At 41.9% G+C, this 16,228-nt stretch overlaps 1 protein-coding gene across 1 annotated transcript in view; it reads right to left on the bottom strand.

Annotated features, from left to right (window-relative positions):
- adarb2 (adenosine deaminase RNA specific B2 (inactive)) overlaps positions 1-16,228 on the bottom strand; it is a 270,118-nt gene that overhangs the window by 37,527 nt on the left and 216,363 nt on the right. The window contains exon 4 of the mRNA XM_061713821.1: positions 15,379-15,493. Coding sequence (XP_061569805.1) covers positions 15,379-15,493 — 115 coding nt within the window. The remainder of the gene's footprint in view (positions 1-15,378; positions 15,494-16,228) is intronic.

Here is a 16,228-nt window from a genome sequence, read left to right as displayed (position 1 = left end):
GCTGACTTCTGGCAGACCTGCAGGCATCGCTGGACCAGCACATGAGCTTTTATCAGCCTTGGCCCAGATGGCACAGCGTTAGAGTCCTGACACTTCCACTGATGAGGAGAAGGAACGAGGGCAGGGGAGAGAAAAGGCTGAGGGAGGGAGGAGTGCACAAAAGAGAAAAAGAACACAGACACGAAGAAAGGAGAGTCTACGGCAGGTGGGCATGTTTACCTTCTGCTCCCAAGTCTGGACGGACCGACTGTAGGATTAGCTTTGAAATTGTTACGCCATTTATAACAAACTGCCAAACACACGAGGATAGGGCTGGGCGATATGGACCAAAAATCATATCTCGATATTTTCTAGCTGAATGGCGATACTCGATATATATCTTGATATTTTTTCTGTGCCATAATTGGGGTTTCCCCCAAAGCATTATAGCATAGCATCTCTGTTAGCTTCATTTTTTTCTGAGGCAAACCCTTAAAAAAACAGTTTTAATACAAAGCCTCGTGCCAAATGTCACACAGGTTCCTTTGTTAACAGAGGTCTGCACAATATCAAAATGTATAAAACAAATGAAATAAAAATAAACTGCCTGCATATATAGAATAAAAATGCTCCTTGAATAAAATAAAACAAATATCCCTTTCCTGCATAACAATTAAATTAAAATACACTGTGCAATTAATACAATGTAGACAGTAACAGGCAGACTTTTCCACTGAGGTTGACAGTTGTGCAAATAACAAAACATTTGTGCAAATCTCAAACAAAACATTCAAGTCAATTTGTCACAAAATAAGCTATATCAAAATCAAAAAAAAAAAAAAAAATTTATTTTTTTTTTAAAATCGATATAAACGATATTGTCTCGTACCATATCGTGTTTGAAAATATATCGATATATATTAAAATCTCGATATATCGCCCAGCCCTACGAGAGGAGATTCTGAATCAGAGTAAATATCCTTTAGTAAGAGGATTTTACTCATATCTTAATTTAGCCAGACACACTTTTTCATAAAAAATACAGTTTTATACCTAAAGCAGTGGTAGCAGATGATTTTAATAACTCTGGTGCTTGGGAGTAAACGCAGTGGCTTTTTAAAAAAATCTCTCACAGTCGTCATGGGCAACACTGAGCCTGTGATGCATGACAGCATCCTTTAAAACAGTTTTGGAGGAACAGTTGAGAAACACATAATGTCGTCTGTGTTAAACAGTAAAACATACAAAGTGGGGATATAAAAAAATAAAAAAAGGAAGATAAGATAATGTCAAGCTTACAGTGAACTCAACATTAAATATTAAATACCAGCTCAGATCACCTTCCGCCCCAGAGGAGGGCTTTTGGTGTTCAGCTAATGCAAATCCTCATTGACTGAAAATTAACTGGAGATTAGAGATGGACCGATTGACTGGCCAGGGACGGGAATACTGTATGCCGATTTTCATAGATCCTGCCTCTCTCTCACACAGAGAGGGGGGATCTTTGTCCATGAAAGGTTGGTTACCGCTGCTTTAAAGTATTTTATATGTCCCGCTTTAAGGGTGAAGGATGTCAACTAGGAATGGGCGATATTTTACCGTTCACGATATACCGTCAAAAAAATTCCTCACGATAAGAATTTGTCATGTCGCGGTAAAAACTATAAATTCCCGTTGATGATGTTTTTGTGTAAAGCTGATTTTTGGAAGGAAGGAAGGAAGGAAGGAAGGAAGAAAAGAGGAAGGGAAGAAGGAAGGAGAGAGCAGGAGGAAAGAAGGAAGGAAGGAAGGAAGGAAGGAAGGAAGGAAAGGGGAGAAGGAAGGGAGAAAACAAGGAAAGGAGGAAGGAAGGGAGAAAAGAGGAAGGGAAGAAGGAAGGAAAGAGCAGGAGGAAAGGAGGAAGGAAGGGGGAAAGAAGGAAGGAAGGAAGGAAGGAAGGAAGGAAGGAAGGGAGGAAGGAAGGAAGGAAGGAAGGGGGAAAGAAGGAAGGAAGGAAGGAAGGAAGGAAGGAAGGAAGGAAGGAAGGAAGGAAGGAAGGAAGGAAGGAAGGAAGGAAGGAAAGAAGGAAGGAAGGAAGGAAGGAAGGAAGGGAGAAAACGAGAAAACAAGGAAAGAAGGAAGGAAGGGAGAAAAGAGGAAGGGAAGAAGGAAGGAGAGAGCAGGAGGAAAGAAGGAAGGAAGGGGAAAAAAGAAGGAAGAAAGGAAGGAAGGAAGGAAGGAAGGAAGGAAAGGGGAAGGGAAGAAGGAAGGAAAGAGCAGGAGGAAAGGAGGAAGGAAGGGAAAAAAGAAGGAAGGAAGGAAGGAAGGAAGGAAGGGAGGAAGGAAGGAAGGAAGGAAGGAAGGAAGGAAGGAAGGGAGGAAGGAAGGAAGGAAGGAAGGAAGGAAGGAAGGAAGGAAGGAAAGAAAGAAAGAAAGAAAGAAAGAAAGAAAGAAAGAAAGATAAATTCCCGTTGATGACAAACATGGCGGATCTGAGAGTGAGATAGATTTATAGTTACAAAGGTGGAGTTGAATTGGTATTTTTTTTATCGTCATTTTTATCGTTATCGGGATAAATGCCAGAAATTATCGTGATACATTTTTTAGTCCATACCGCCCATCCCTAATGTCAACATACAATATTTATGACTGCACAGCCTCATGTTAATCTCCATATCATGAGTACAGCCTTCTTATCCCCGTAAGCATCCCAACTCGCTCGCAGTGATAAAGCAAGTTCAAAAAAAAGTCACAGGCTCTCCCAATTTCATTCTCCAGCTTTTCCTCACCGTTCCACTTTGCGATTGTTTAGATCAATTTTGCAGCGGATAATTCCTGCCGCGCTGCTCGCTGGCTTCCCATGAAATTGGCACTGAGGTTGAAGAAGAGGAGGGATAAATGAAAAACGGAGAGACGGTGAGAGAGAGACGGTGAGAGACGAGGGGACGGAGCCCCACGGGGGGCGCGCTGGTTAAAAGCAGGAATAATCAGCAGCATGACAGAAATACAAAAAGAGGGCAGTCAAAAGAAAGGAGGTAGAGTTGCACCAGGGCCCTGAAGCGTTCTTCACACACAAATACATCTGTTGATTACTGGTGATTCGCAGATGTCACACCCCGGGATAACAGCCCTGTCATATAGACTGTACATCGCCACTCGCTATGGCAACAACTCTACACTGTCAGAGACCTCCAGTGGGAAGGCATGGATCTCCATGGCAACTCAGAAGATAAACACATTCTCTGAAACCACATAGATTCATTTAACACAGCATCTGGATTATTGTCCCTAAGCTTGGAGGTAAAAGGTATGAGTTATAAGTAATAATCAAGCAAAGCGGTGCAAATTCTCTACGAGAAAGAGAATCTGTGCAGTTACTGCTCACCTGCCGGGTCACAAGTGTAAGCAAATTGCACTCACATTACAGTGATTGACACCTGAACAATGAGATTCATTGTATTACCTTTTCTTCTTAGGCTGATTTTGCCAGTTTAACTTATTTAACCCCACATTCAGTATAACCCTGGGGATTCTGGGAAAAGCTCCTGCAAGCAGATCCGCACAGTCTGTCTGTCACACAGGCCACGTTTACACATAGCCGGGTATTTACAAAAACTGATATTTCCCCCTCTACGTTTTGAAAAATATCCTTGTTTACACGAACCCCCATAAATACGCTGTTAAGGTGCTATGAGCATCCAAAGCTGCAGGGGGCAGTGTAACGAGAAGCGTAAAGTCATGCTAGCCAATCGAAAATCCTGGAAAAAAACGTCAACAAATGATGGCGTAGCCTACGTACGGTGCGCGTACCGCGTACCCTACGCCGTAGGCTCTGCGTTGGTGTAACGCGGAACCATAAATCAGCCTTGACTGCCAGTTACTTCCAAGACGGAACGAGAGTCTTTCGTTTGGAGTGACAGAGAAGTGGAGTTACTTTTAAGTGTGACTTTAGAATATAAAACAGGTAAAATACAAAGAAATATTGACGGTGGCTATCCAACCTGACTTCACTGTACCTCGGTGGACCTAAGCTTAAGGAAGATTTCAAATAAGGCCCAGCCGGCCAATGAGGGCGGCGGAGTCGAACCGAGGAGCTGGCTGCACCAAAACCAGCTGCTGTGAGCAGAGTACAACGACATGCTTGAAAAAGAGGTCTTTTTTATGGGATTTTAGCCATTGGCTGTAACAAATGTTTCACCTCATGAAGTCTTGTTGTAAAAAATGTCCAAAATGCACGGGAGCAATTGTTTTCATGGACGACACAAAACTGTATCGAAACACTTAAAGGTAGGGTAAGTAATTAAAGGAGCATGAGGCTCCTTTTAAGAAATGAGACTCTCTAGCACCACCCTTCACCACGACGGCCATCGGGGGTACTGCAGCCAACAGCAAAGCCGGCACGGGAGAACGGGGAGAACGCACATGCAGCATCATGTGACGTCACATCCGCAGGACAGCGCGGGAAACTCGGCCCCAGCACTGCAGCACATTTTGCAGCACACAGCCTGTTCAAGGCAACGGAGAGATACACTAGAGGACTCATTCTTTTTGGTTTGGAACGCTTCATCTGACATTATTACTAGAAAACTTAAAACGTTTACGAATTTTTTTCATAAATCCTGCCTCAATCCTGCCTCAAGCTCCTTTAAGCAGGCAACATGTGAAGCCTGAATAATATGGTTCTGCGTTAAATCGACGGCGTAGCCTACGTACGGTGCGCGTCGCCGCGTACCCTACGCCGTAGACTCTGCGTTGGTGTAACGCGGAACCATAAATCAGCCTTGACTGCCAGTTACTTCCAAGATGAACGAGAGTCTTTCGCTTGGAGTGACAGAGAAGTGGAGTTACTTTTAAGTGTGACTTTAGAATTTAAAACAGGTAAAATACAAGAAAATATTGATGGTGGCCAAACAAATTGTAAACACAGGTCGCACAAATGACACTGGTGACATTTCTGTTGCATAATGTGACGTTCTGAAGCCTAAATCTCAGTTTCCCTCCGTTTACAAGCAAATGTGAAAACAGAGTTTTTGAAAATCTCCACTTTTCAGAAATGATGAGTTTTTGGTGACTTTGAGCTTCGTTTTCGTGTAAACGAACGGCCAAAACGCATGAAAACGCCACCGTTTTTGCTCCGTGTAAACGTGGGTAACTGCTCGCTGTGACAGTGGGGTCATTTCATTCATCAGGACTGGTCTCTGCACCTGCGACTAAAAAGCATTCTAGCTAATGCTCTTACGAGTTCAAGTGCGCCTACGTCGTGCACCGCTGACCACCCGTCTTAGAAACCACACTCATGCCTCCTCACACAAAAGGGTACATTATGACCTCACTTTCCAGCTGTTCCTGCACAGAAAAACTAACTCAATGAGCAACAATGAGCAGGAGTTTTTTTTAGCTGCAAGGGAAACCAGAGTTGGGTACATTTTTGCTGAAGCAGTAGTTTTTTTCCACTTCTTCATACATCAGAGTATAAGTCAACACATTTATCAAACAGCTACAGCATATGCATTTCCTCTGTGTTTCTGCTTAATGTTGCGTTACTTCCACCCCACAACACCGGTCCACTCCACTTGCTCTGCCTGCACGCCGGCAAAAATGGCCTGGCACCACCCGGCTGCATCACACCACATTACACAGCGCCGCGGCGGACGCTGAGCAATTTGCTCACATTTACATCGGTCCGTCTCAACGAAATTCACATTTTCAGGTGAAGACTGGATGTCAGACTGACCTCCAGTTCTGCCTTGGGTCCTGGGGCGGCGAGACGCTGACCTGCATGTGAATTGGTGAATAAAAAACACTGTAAAGTGCTGTGTAAAACCCAGACAAGGTTAAACTGGGGCCATAAAAGCGTGGAGCATTCAGCAGTCAGCTGTGAAGCCATTGATACAAACGGGAGCCACACGAAGGAAAAAGTAGTAATTAAGTTTAACAGCTCCACTCAATACTTCGTCGGAGTGTTGACCAGGTCAACCTCCAAAAACACAACTGCATCTCAGTTGTGTATTCTTCTTCCTCCCCAACCAGAACTCCAATTTATCACATGCTGCTCTCCGGTTGTGCTGTATCAGCGCTTTCTTAATCCTTTAATGCTGAAGTTTAATAAAGATGTAACGCTGCTCTCATTGTTCGTCACTCAGAACAGATATGCAGCTCTCAAAAAACATCATCATCCTCGTCCTCCCAAAAGAGAACTGCTGTTGTAATTCATTTATTTGGAGTTTTACCTCTTTCATCGTGGCGTTGGGGGAGGGGACTTTGCTTTAGATGCTGTTTCTAATATTATATTTCTGTTGTGCCTCTCACTATAACAACATTGCTAAGGAGGAATTGTTTGTAGTACATAAAAGAGCCTAGATCACACTCATTTCCAGGTTCCTCCTTTTAATTTGGGGCTCGACTTAGATAGTTTTACTCATTTCAATGTTCAAAAACACAGATTTTTCTCATAGTGTGAAGGCCGGCACTATTTTGTTCTGAAACGCTCTGTTTCTTCCCTAAACCTGGCGCAGAAGGGTCATCGCTCACTCAGAAGACTGCCGTTTGATCCCAAAATCCCCCCAGTGAATACTCCTTGGGCTCTTACTCAGCCACAAATGTCTTCCTGACGTGCAAGTTGATTTGGATTAAAATGCTGGTTTTCTGTGATTGGTCATTTGATTAGTGAAATAAAGGCAGGGAAGCTTCGTGCTGTTTGAGGTGCGTTACAACTGTGCATACAACACACAAATAGAAGATAATATAGGAAATATAATGAAAGAAAATGACTTGTTGATATAACACAACCTAAGTTTGGATCGGCCCAATTCTGAAACGTTCTCGTTCAGTAAGCCCTTCAGGTCTGAAGAGAATGGAGACGTCACAAAGTCAGATCAGAGTTGAATTATCCAACCTCCCTGTTTTTCTCTCCATCCAACTGGACTTCACTGTACCTCGGTGGACCTAAGCTTTAGGAAGACTTCAAATAAGGCCCAGCCTGCTGAAGAGGGCGGCGGAGTCGAACCGAGGAGCTGGCTGCACCAAAACCAGCTGCTGTGAGCAGAGTACAACGACATGCTTGAAAAGGAGGTTTTTGTACAGTCTTTTTTATGGGACTTTGGCCATTGGCTGTAACAAATGTTTCACCTCATGAAGTCTTGTTGTAAAAAATGTCCAAAATGCACGGGAGCAATCGATTTCATGGACGACACAAAACTGAATCAAAACACTTAAAGGCAGGGTAAGTAATTAAGCAGACAACATCACATCCACCAACATAACAAGGAGAGCTTGTGACGGGGAACTCATGACATGGGGAACATCTACCTGTAAAGTGTCTAGACCAGGGGTCGGCAACCTGCGGCTCTAGAGCCGCATGCGGCTCTTTAGCGCCGCATGCAGCTCTTTAGCGCCGCCCTAGTGGCTCCTGGAGCTTTTTCAAAAATGTTTGACCTTTTTTCTCCTTTTTTTCTTCTTTTTTCTTCTTTTTTTCCTTTTTTTCTCTTTTTCTTCTTTTTTTCTTTTCTTTTTTTCTCTTTTCTTTCATTTTTTTCTCTTTTTCTTCTTTTCTTTTTTCTTCTTTTTTTCTTCCATTTTCCTTTCCTTTTTAATCTCGACATTTCGACTTTTTTTTCTCGAAATTTCAACTTTTTTCTCTAAGTGCATAATGAAAAAAAAATCTTCTCCCAGTTATAACTAATATAGAAACATGCAGCATGTGTTGCCTATATTCTAAGGCTTATACAAGACTTTTCGGTTTTTTGCGGCTCCAGACATATTAGTTTTTTGTGTTTTTGGTCCAATATGGCTCTTTCAACATTTTGGGTTGCCGACCCCTGGACTAAACATTTATGTTTTGCTCATTTTGGGAATATCTGTTTGCTTTGAGATGAATTTGACTTCTTATTGTTATTATACATGTAATAGAGTATATATTTTGTTTTTGTTTTGACTGGATTTTAGGGATGTGATTACCCATCAGAAAAACAGCTGAAGCCAACCTGACTGGCAGGTTTGGTGGATTATTTATTGCGTACTGTCATGACCACAGTAGATTATCCCATAGCGAATACTCAGAATAAAAAAGAACCAACCATTTATGTGAAGTGAAAAGTAAATATGGCCAATCATCTCTATTAAAGAAAGAATCCATAATAACGTGAACATGACTTCTCAATGATCCATTATTAAAACTGTGGGCTGCAGCTGACAGACGCTAGGATGCTATTATTGGAATCCCTTTATTCTCCGTCGCTGTAAAACAGGGAAAAAAAATGTGTCTTAATAAGCCAACCATTATCTCCGACTACTCTAAAGCAGACATTAAAACGTTTTCTTCTGAGGCAGAATGGGCTCCCAAGGTCAGTCTTTATATGCCATTTATACGCCAACTCATTTATACGCCATTTAGGTTGAGCTGCAAGTCCCGTCTTTCATATGTTCTGTCATCACACGATGTTGGGTTGATTACGCGGAAAGTTATCTAACCTTTTGATGTTTAAAATCACTGAAAATATCTGAAAATGCTGAGCAGAAGCACAGATGGGGACAAAAAAACATCTTGGCGAGAGTATAGAAAGCACCCTGTTGAATCGTTATTAGCTTTAACCGCTCTGAAAACACAAAAGAGCTCTTTGTGAAATTATCTCTACGGCAACACACCCTCTGCACATCTTGCCCAGTTTTAAATCTTTTCCCACCTTCTTACAAGTTACTTTGCAACTGGATGTGATTATTTGAATGTCATATGGTTTGCAATGTCTGGGAAAAAAACCCCAGAAGAACAGCAAAAGGAAAAAAAGAGCCCTGTAGACGAAGATTAAATTCATCTTATCTCTCATCTCCTGCCTTAAATCCCTGTGGTGTTCCCGCCTGCGCTCCCTCTCATTGATTCGCTCAATAATGATGATAATAACAATAAAAAAACAACAACTCAACTATGCAAGTTTCTTTCAACCCAACAGACACATTTACGGGGTAAAAGAAACTGGAGAGTGCTGCTGTTTGTGAGGATTTTAGCATTTTTCCATGTGAATTATCTTGATTTTTCATGTCTTTGAGCACATCTGAGCGCTGTTTACCATCTCCACACACCAAACGCTATCTCAGATTGATTCAAATGAGATTTTCCACACTATTTGACAGTTTGTGCTTTCAATGTACTTTGGTCTGCTGGCGAGGCTAATCTCGCTCAGGTTGGAGCTCAGCCGTCTCGACGAGGCCCCGCCGAAGGTGGGTGGGTTCGGCGTCTGCTTGCAGTTTCAAAGACGGGCCCTGATTAATATTCCTGAGGCAACAGCAGAGACATGACACAGACAGAGGCTGAGGCAGGATGGGTGTGTGTGTGTGTGTGGGGGGGGTGTGTGTGCTGCTGATGCTGGTGGTGGTGGTGGGTGGGGGGGGCAGGACTCCCCAGAGTTTCTGTCAAGTTTGGTGTCAGACTGCACAGACGCCGGCCGCCACACCGCTGCTGCTGCAGCCGCCGCCGCCTCACTGCGAATACTTGGCAGCCCACGGTCTGGATCTTTGAAGATAACGTGTGCCATTAATAAACAAACAGAAGCAATTACTGGGAGGCAGGGGAGAGGAGAGGGATTGGGCCGGGATGAGCGCCGATCTCACTGAAGTCTAAACTGATGCGCTGCAGCACTCCAAAGACAGAGATAGCAATCCCTTCTCGCTGACCCCCGCACCCCCACAGCCTGCAGCAATGCAAGGCGATAACACCCTCTGTTTGTGTGTGTTTGCGCGTGTGTGTTTGTGCATGCAATTGTGAGTCAGCACTCCATATATGTATTACTGTGTTTATGGTCTCTTTTCTATATTTATCCAGCAAAGACTAAGAACCCCTCTGATTTTTTCTATATGAATTTTATGAATTTTTTATAATGCAGCTGCACAAAATCAACATTGTTCAAATATGTTCAAATGAGTAATGCATCATGTGAAAAATGTGTACTATACATCACCAACGGTCTCATGTACCCGTTTAACAACTGGATGTCCTAATAAATGCTGCAACCTCGTTGAATTAGTAAACCAAGCTTTGCTTACTTTACTCCATATTACTGACATTTCCATAATGGTGCTGGGCGGTATGACCAAAAATTTATATCACGGTATTTTTCAAAATTATATCGGTTTCACGGTATTTTTTTTTTCATGCACAACTTGGTGTTAACCACATTTTCTAATGATTTGGAAAGGAATTGCTGCAGTAAATTGGCTTAGAATGGCCTATTTTACCGTCATGAGGAGGAAATATTGTAGAAAAACATTAATGTCCACACTAGTATAAATACAGGTTTGCATGGCCTCACAAAATGATGCCGTTTACAATGAGGTGGCAGCACTTATGATTCTAATGAAGTGAGAGAATCAGTCAGACAACACTTAAAGACTTTAAGTGTTGTCTGACTGATCTTTTACAAAATTACAAGGTAGAAAATATCTATTGAACGTAAAAAACTGAAAATGTTTTAATTTCCCAGCATTATGTTGTTTTGGTTCCACCTCCTGGTGAATGTTAGGTAAAATTCTTATGTGGTTACTTTTTGGTTGGCCAACGATTTATGTTTGTGGTGCGCAACAGTTACGGGAGCGGCCAGTCTATTTCCTTATATTACAACGCTGTTATTAATTGTTCGTTTTTTTTCCCACTTATTCCACCGAACACCGAAAGTGTTTTTTTGCCATTTTCGGCCGAACAATTTCGGTTACCGAACAATCGGTGCATCACTACTGCTAAACAGTCCCCTCACAAACAGTGTCCAGCGGCGCTACGTTCCGCCGCGCCGCGGAACGTAGCGCCGCGTTCCCAACGTTGTGTACGCTACTGTACAAACTCACCGGTATTACGGTAGCTATATGAAAAATTAATATAATAAGAAAAATAAACACCGGTATTCGGTATGAAGCGGTATACCGCCCAGCACTAGATAGAAGAAATTGGATCAAATTACATCAAAGTTTTCTAGCATAGCAGGTCAATCATCCATATGCTAAACACAATACCAGTGTAGTTCAGTAAACCCAAAAATAACAGGTGCTTCAACTCTGCAAACAGTAAAATATCACCCGTCAATAGCAACGAGTAGCAACAGACATTAAAATCAAACAAGAACAGCAACGGTAGGTTTGTCACAGCAAACATCATCAGTATGTCACAAAGTAAAGCTTAAAACAATCTCATTACAGTGAGTCTTGTATCAATAGCAGGAGTTCTGGGTAAATCTGCCTGACAGGAACCTCTATCAGGGCTGACTGTCTCATCGGACCTTCAGCCGGCGTGTTTCCACTACACTGTAGCGCCACACAAGAACCTTTGACGGAAAGAATTACACAGTCGACCCCCATGTGGCGGTAATGCACATTTTTTTCTGTTCGCAAACGGCCAGCAGCATAAAACTGGACAAAAAACAAGAATGCAGCAGAAGAAGAAAGAGAAGAAGAAACACATAAACAATGGATGCTAATTGTCTTTTTTGTTTTTAAACATACATTGCATGCAATTTAGATGAAAAGAAACCCCCTGCCAGACCTCTATATGGGTGTAATATAGCAACAAGACCTGAACCGACTGGTCGGTCCATCCATCGTTATTTCATCTAATCTCCAAATTTATTAAATGCACTTGTAGAAAAATGTCTCTGGTCCAAATGCTTAAATGATTTATGTTCAGGTGAGAGTGCAGAGCGAGCGAGAGAGCAGAGACCCCCACCTGAGTACCTCTCCTACTACTACTACTATGCTTTTGCCCCGTAAAGGTTACGGACGGCCACTTTTACAGGGCCGTTCCTTACACGCACAAACGGCCCGGCCCCTAAAAATCCCCCAGGAACTCCCGCTAGTGGAAACGTGCCTAATAGGTGCTTTACAATTGCAGGAACCTCTTCGCAGCTCTTGTAACTATTGGAGGAGGTTTCACTTCTTTTTCCTCAGAAACTACAACTGATTGTAGCATCTACAGCTGCTTTTATAAAGTATGTTTTAGCTAGGGCTCAGAATAAGAGCTTTCCTAGTCTTAAAGGATGTAACTGTAGGTTGACTAGTCTCTAGAAGACATAAGAGTACTAGGGCTGCAACGATTCGTCGACGTTGTCGACAAAAATCGGTAATCAAAATCGTCGACAATGAATTCCATTGTCGACAATTGTCGCCAGACGTGTTTTTCCAACGGAGTGAGGCGTCTCACTTCAATACAATCTCTGTCGAGTCGCGCATGCATGATAGCGTCTCAGCGCAGCTGCGCGTAATAAAACTTCAAAAGTTTGGGAGCATTTTAGCCTCGATAAGGTGAATAAAAAGATTACTTGCCAGGTTTGCAAAAGCCGACGTTGCTTTTCACGGGAGCACGTCGGTAATGCATTTGAAGAGAAAGCATGTCGGAGTGCTGAACGAAACGGACTCGCCTTGGTAAGATATTAAGCGTATTTTGGCTTTAAAAGAAAGCTTTAACGTTATGCCTGACAAAGTATTAAATTAAGTCAGATATTTGGAGAAACTGCATTAAGTGTCTGTGGCGCATCTTGGAAGAGAGACGCACGGGACTGCAGTCGGTCAGCAGCATTCTCTCCTTCCACAGCAATGTAATAGCCAAGCGATTCATTTGTTAAATTAATTTGTTTCATTCTAAACTTTGTTTATTTTATGTTATTTATTAGTATTATTTGAGCCACTCACAGCTACTCTCGTTGTTATAACCTCAATCCCATAATTGATGCAGCGCGAAAGGCGAAAAAAGGCTTGTGCGCTGATGACAATGATGGATTTGCATCAGACTTTCAGTCAGGTGCCTATGAACTGTCAATTATCCATCAAGCTCCACAATGATCATGTTAACATTAAATCAGATAGATTTGTCTGGACTTTTCTCTTGCGGGTCGGGAGAAGACACTAAATCAATGCATCTTTATTGTGCGCCGTGCGGGCATGAATTCTCAGAGTTTTGTGGGAGGGGCGGGAGTGGAACACACACGTTGCGGGCTGTAATGGTCAGAAATTCAGCGGGAGCAGGATGAAGAAAACAGTCCCGCTATATCAGAGCTCTAGTACCATCTTTCTTGTGTTTATTATCATTTGCCACATAATTAATGCAACCTCATACTAAATTTTAAAATTTTTTACTAATTATCCGATTAGTCGACTAATCGTTTCAATAGTCGGTGACTAGTCGACTATTAAAATAGTCGTTAGTTGCAGCCCTAAAGAGTACAAGGATTTCTTGAATGCACAAGTGAAATACATAAATCTACCATGATCTAGGGCTTACTGAGATAAATTATAAGATAATTACAATGTAATTTTTAGTGGTCTACCCACTGATTGGCCATTACATCAATTCACATTTTGTCTCCTTGGGTTTGAATGCACAAAATGATTAAGTAGACAGCCGATAGTCTTCCTATCTCCTCTTATCATCTGGAAAACATGCAAACTTGTGTAAAGCTGACATCAGTAGACATGAAGGGAACACCTGGCGACATGTGACTGCCAATGATGCTGATTATCATGATTAGATAGTTTTTGTTGAAGTATATAACCTGCAGTGCTTAGGGGTACCTTTGGTTTCAGTCTGGTCTCTGGTGGGACTAAAAGCAGCTGCTGATTGGTCTTGCACATCAACTTGGGGGGAACATTTACGTAAACAATTTTATGGCCACATGAGTAGTTATTTTTAGGTCCTTCATGGAAAGGCTACGTCAATATTTATGTGACACAGTCATTCCAAAATATTCACATTACTCTTTCATCTTCGAGTAGAAATACTCAAGCGTTGGATGTATATGTCTTGTCCCCAAACACATTTTTCTGGTAAAGCATAAATTCTCTTTAGAATTTGTCACAATGAATAAGGCCCACACCATGATACTACCACTACCGTGTTTAACAGAAGAGAAAACATCTTCTGGTTACTCTCATACAAACCAGAAGATCTGTGTAAGTCTCATCCGTACATAAAACACATGTCCAACCACACTTTCACGATACTTCCTGGAATGGATTATTCCTGGTTGGAATAATAGGATAAAGGAGTTTTTTTCTGTTCTTGGGGTGAAGTCTGTGACTTTAGATTGCTAAAAAAATGTTTAACAGGTTTAAAGCGTTGCATTTTAAGTGCTCTAAAACATTATTGTATACTATTTTGTCAGCTGTGTGTACGGTGGCCGACAAGGGCCAAACAGACTGCAACGGCCTAATGCGTCTCAGTTAAGGAAAACGGCCTCAAGTACAGAAACGATTCAAATTCACAAACTCAAAACGAGGTACAAAAAGAGGAACGTGGTGCAAATGAAAAAACGTGCTGCAAAAAACAAAGACAAATGCAGCATCATCAAACGCGCTGCAAATAGAGAAACGATGCAAAGCACAAAACGATATAAAACAAGAAACCATCTTCAAAAGAAAAACGCTTCATCGTTTTGAGTTTGTGAATTTGAATCGTTTCTGTACTTGAAGCCGTTTTCCTTAACTGAAATGCTTTAGGCCGTTGCAGTGCGTTTGGCCTTGTGCCACTTAAAACGTAACTACATGACATAAAAGATGAGTATACGATTATAGGATGCTGCAAATAGTGTTTGAACCGCAAAACAGACAGTATTTTAGGACAATGTGAGTCTCTTTGCAACTGGTGTTCCAGCTCAGTGCAACCAAGTTCAGAGGTGCAGCAAGAGGGCAAGAATTATTTGTCACTTTCAAGTCTACTAAAACCAGTTAAACAGAGAAACATCATCTAAAGCAAAGACCTGGGTTGGTTTTAGCATGTTATAACATTTAAGGGAACAAAAGTTCACCTGTGCAGTTGAAAAGTTGTCAGTTGGTTCCATACACATTTCTTAAGCAAGCACTGGATGTGTATACATCTATGCTATAAGAATTGGAAATGTGTACAAGAAGGATTGCACACGTGAAGCACATAGGAGGATGTGCAATATGCAACAAGCACCATATAGGCTCATTGTTTCCCGCTGTACGAGAGGAGCAGCGTGACACTTCCTCCTCCTCCTCCTCCTCCTCCCAGTCCCCTCAGCATTTCACAGTCAAGTTTCAGATTAAGCTGATCTAGTTAAGATTCCCTCTGTGGCATCTGGAACTCCTGTCAAAGCTGCCTGAGCACTGCGAGTCCAGCATGCAGCAGTGGGGACGACTGGCACACACTAGCAAGTCTCATTCTCCTCAGAGACCCTGACTAGTCAATAATTCAGGAGGAAGGGACACTCTCCTGAATGAGCACAAGGTACAGCATGCAATGGAAACTCTGACCGCCTTCCCACGCTCAGCTCATCATTTCTCTCTCAATCAAGAATTCCTGCCCCATCCTTTCTTGTCCTCTCCGTCTCTCTCTTACCCATCCACACCACCACATTCACTCTTTTTCTATATTGCAGCACTTCAATAATTCAAAGTCATATATATAAAAGTCAATGAAATTTGCCATACCTCGGGTCATTACGATGCCTGCCAGGGATTTGTGTCGAGCGTGCACAGGGCTGCAGCCGCCCACCAGCGACCGGTACTTCTCCCTCACCAAGTAGAATATTGAATCGGCAAAGTCCTGAAAAACACAACCACTGCCTTAATTTCTGCTAAACACAATCTGTGTGGAGATTGACCTTTCGGGTTTAATTTTTAGTTTTCCCTATGTGACTCTCTTCAAGTATCGCTGCAAGTGAAAGGGACATTTCCCTGTTGGCCAACTTACCTGGTAAGTTATGAGTACATACAGAAGTCTTTCACTTATAAGGTATTATTTACCGTCGCTTTAATTGTTGTATTTAAGAGCCTTTTATTTTACAAAGCAATAACAAAATACGTAAACCACTAGAGCTGGGTATCGATTCAAATGTCAAGAATCGATTCGATTCCGATTCAGAATCGATTATCACCATTTGATTCGATCCAATCCGATTCGATATTGATTTGGGTTAGTGTTGCCTGGATTATATGACTGTAAAATAACTATTGAAATAATAATTTCACAATAATTATTGTGAAATAACCAAGAAATAAATAACTCAAAAAGGGATTTCAATATCCATTTAAAGTGCAAAAAAAGAAAGAAATTGCAACAGCTCATGCAGTAAACAAATTATTTTAGCTTGTCTGATTTATTCTGTCACCAGACACAGCTTGCCATGAAGCACCCGGCATTTTTCAGGTATTTCATGACAAACCGTGTCCGATAACAGAGAAACCAAACAAGTTGTAGTAAATATAGAAAATATGAACTTCATTGAACTAATATAACATTTAGAAATTTAAGCTGAAATGTCTAGCATTTTCTCTAAAG

Source organism: Cololabis saira, chromosome 22, assembly GCF_033807715.1.
Source record: "Cololabis saira isolate AMF1-May2022 chromosome 22, fColSai1.1, whole genome shotgun sequence".
Lineage (NCBI taxonomy): Eukaryota > Metazoa > Chordata > Actinopteri > Beloniformes > Belonidae > Cololabis > Cololabis saira.
Note: the sequence above shows the minus strand (reverse complement) of the source record. Positions and strands in the feature narration are given on the sequence as shown.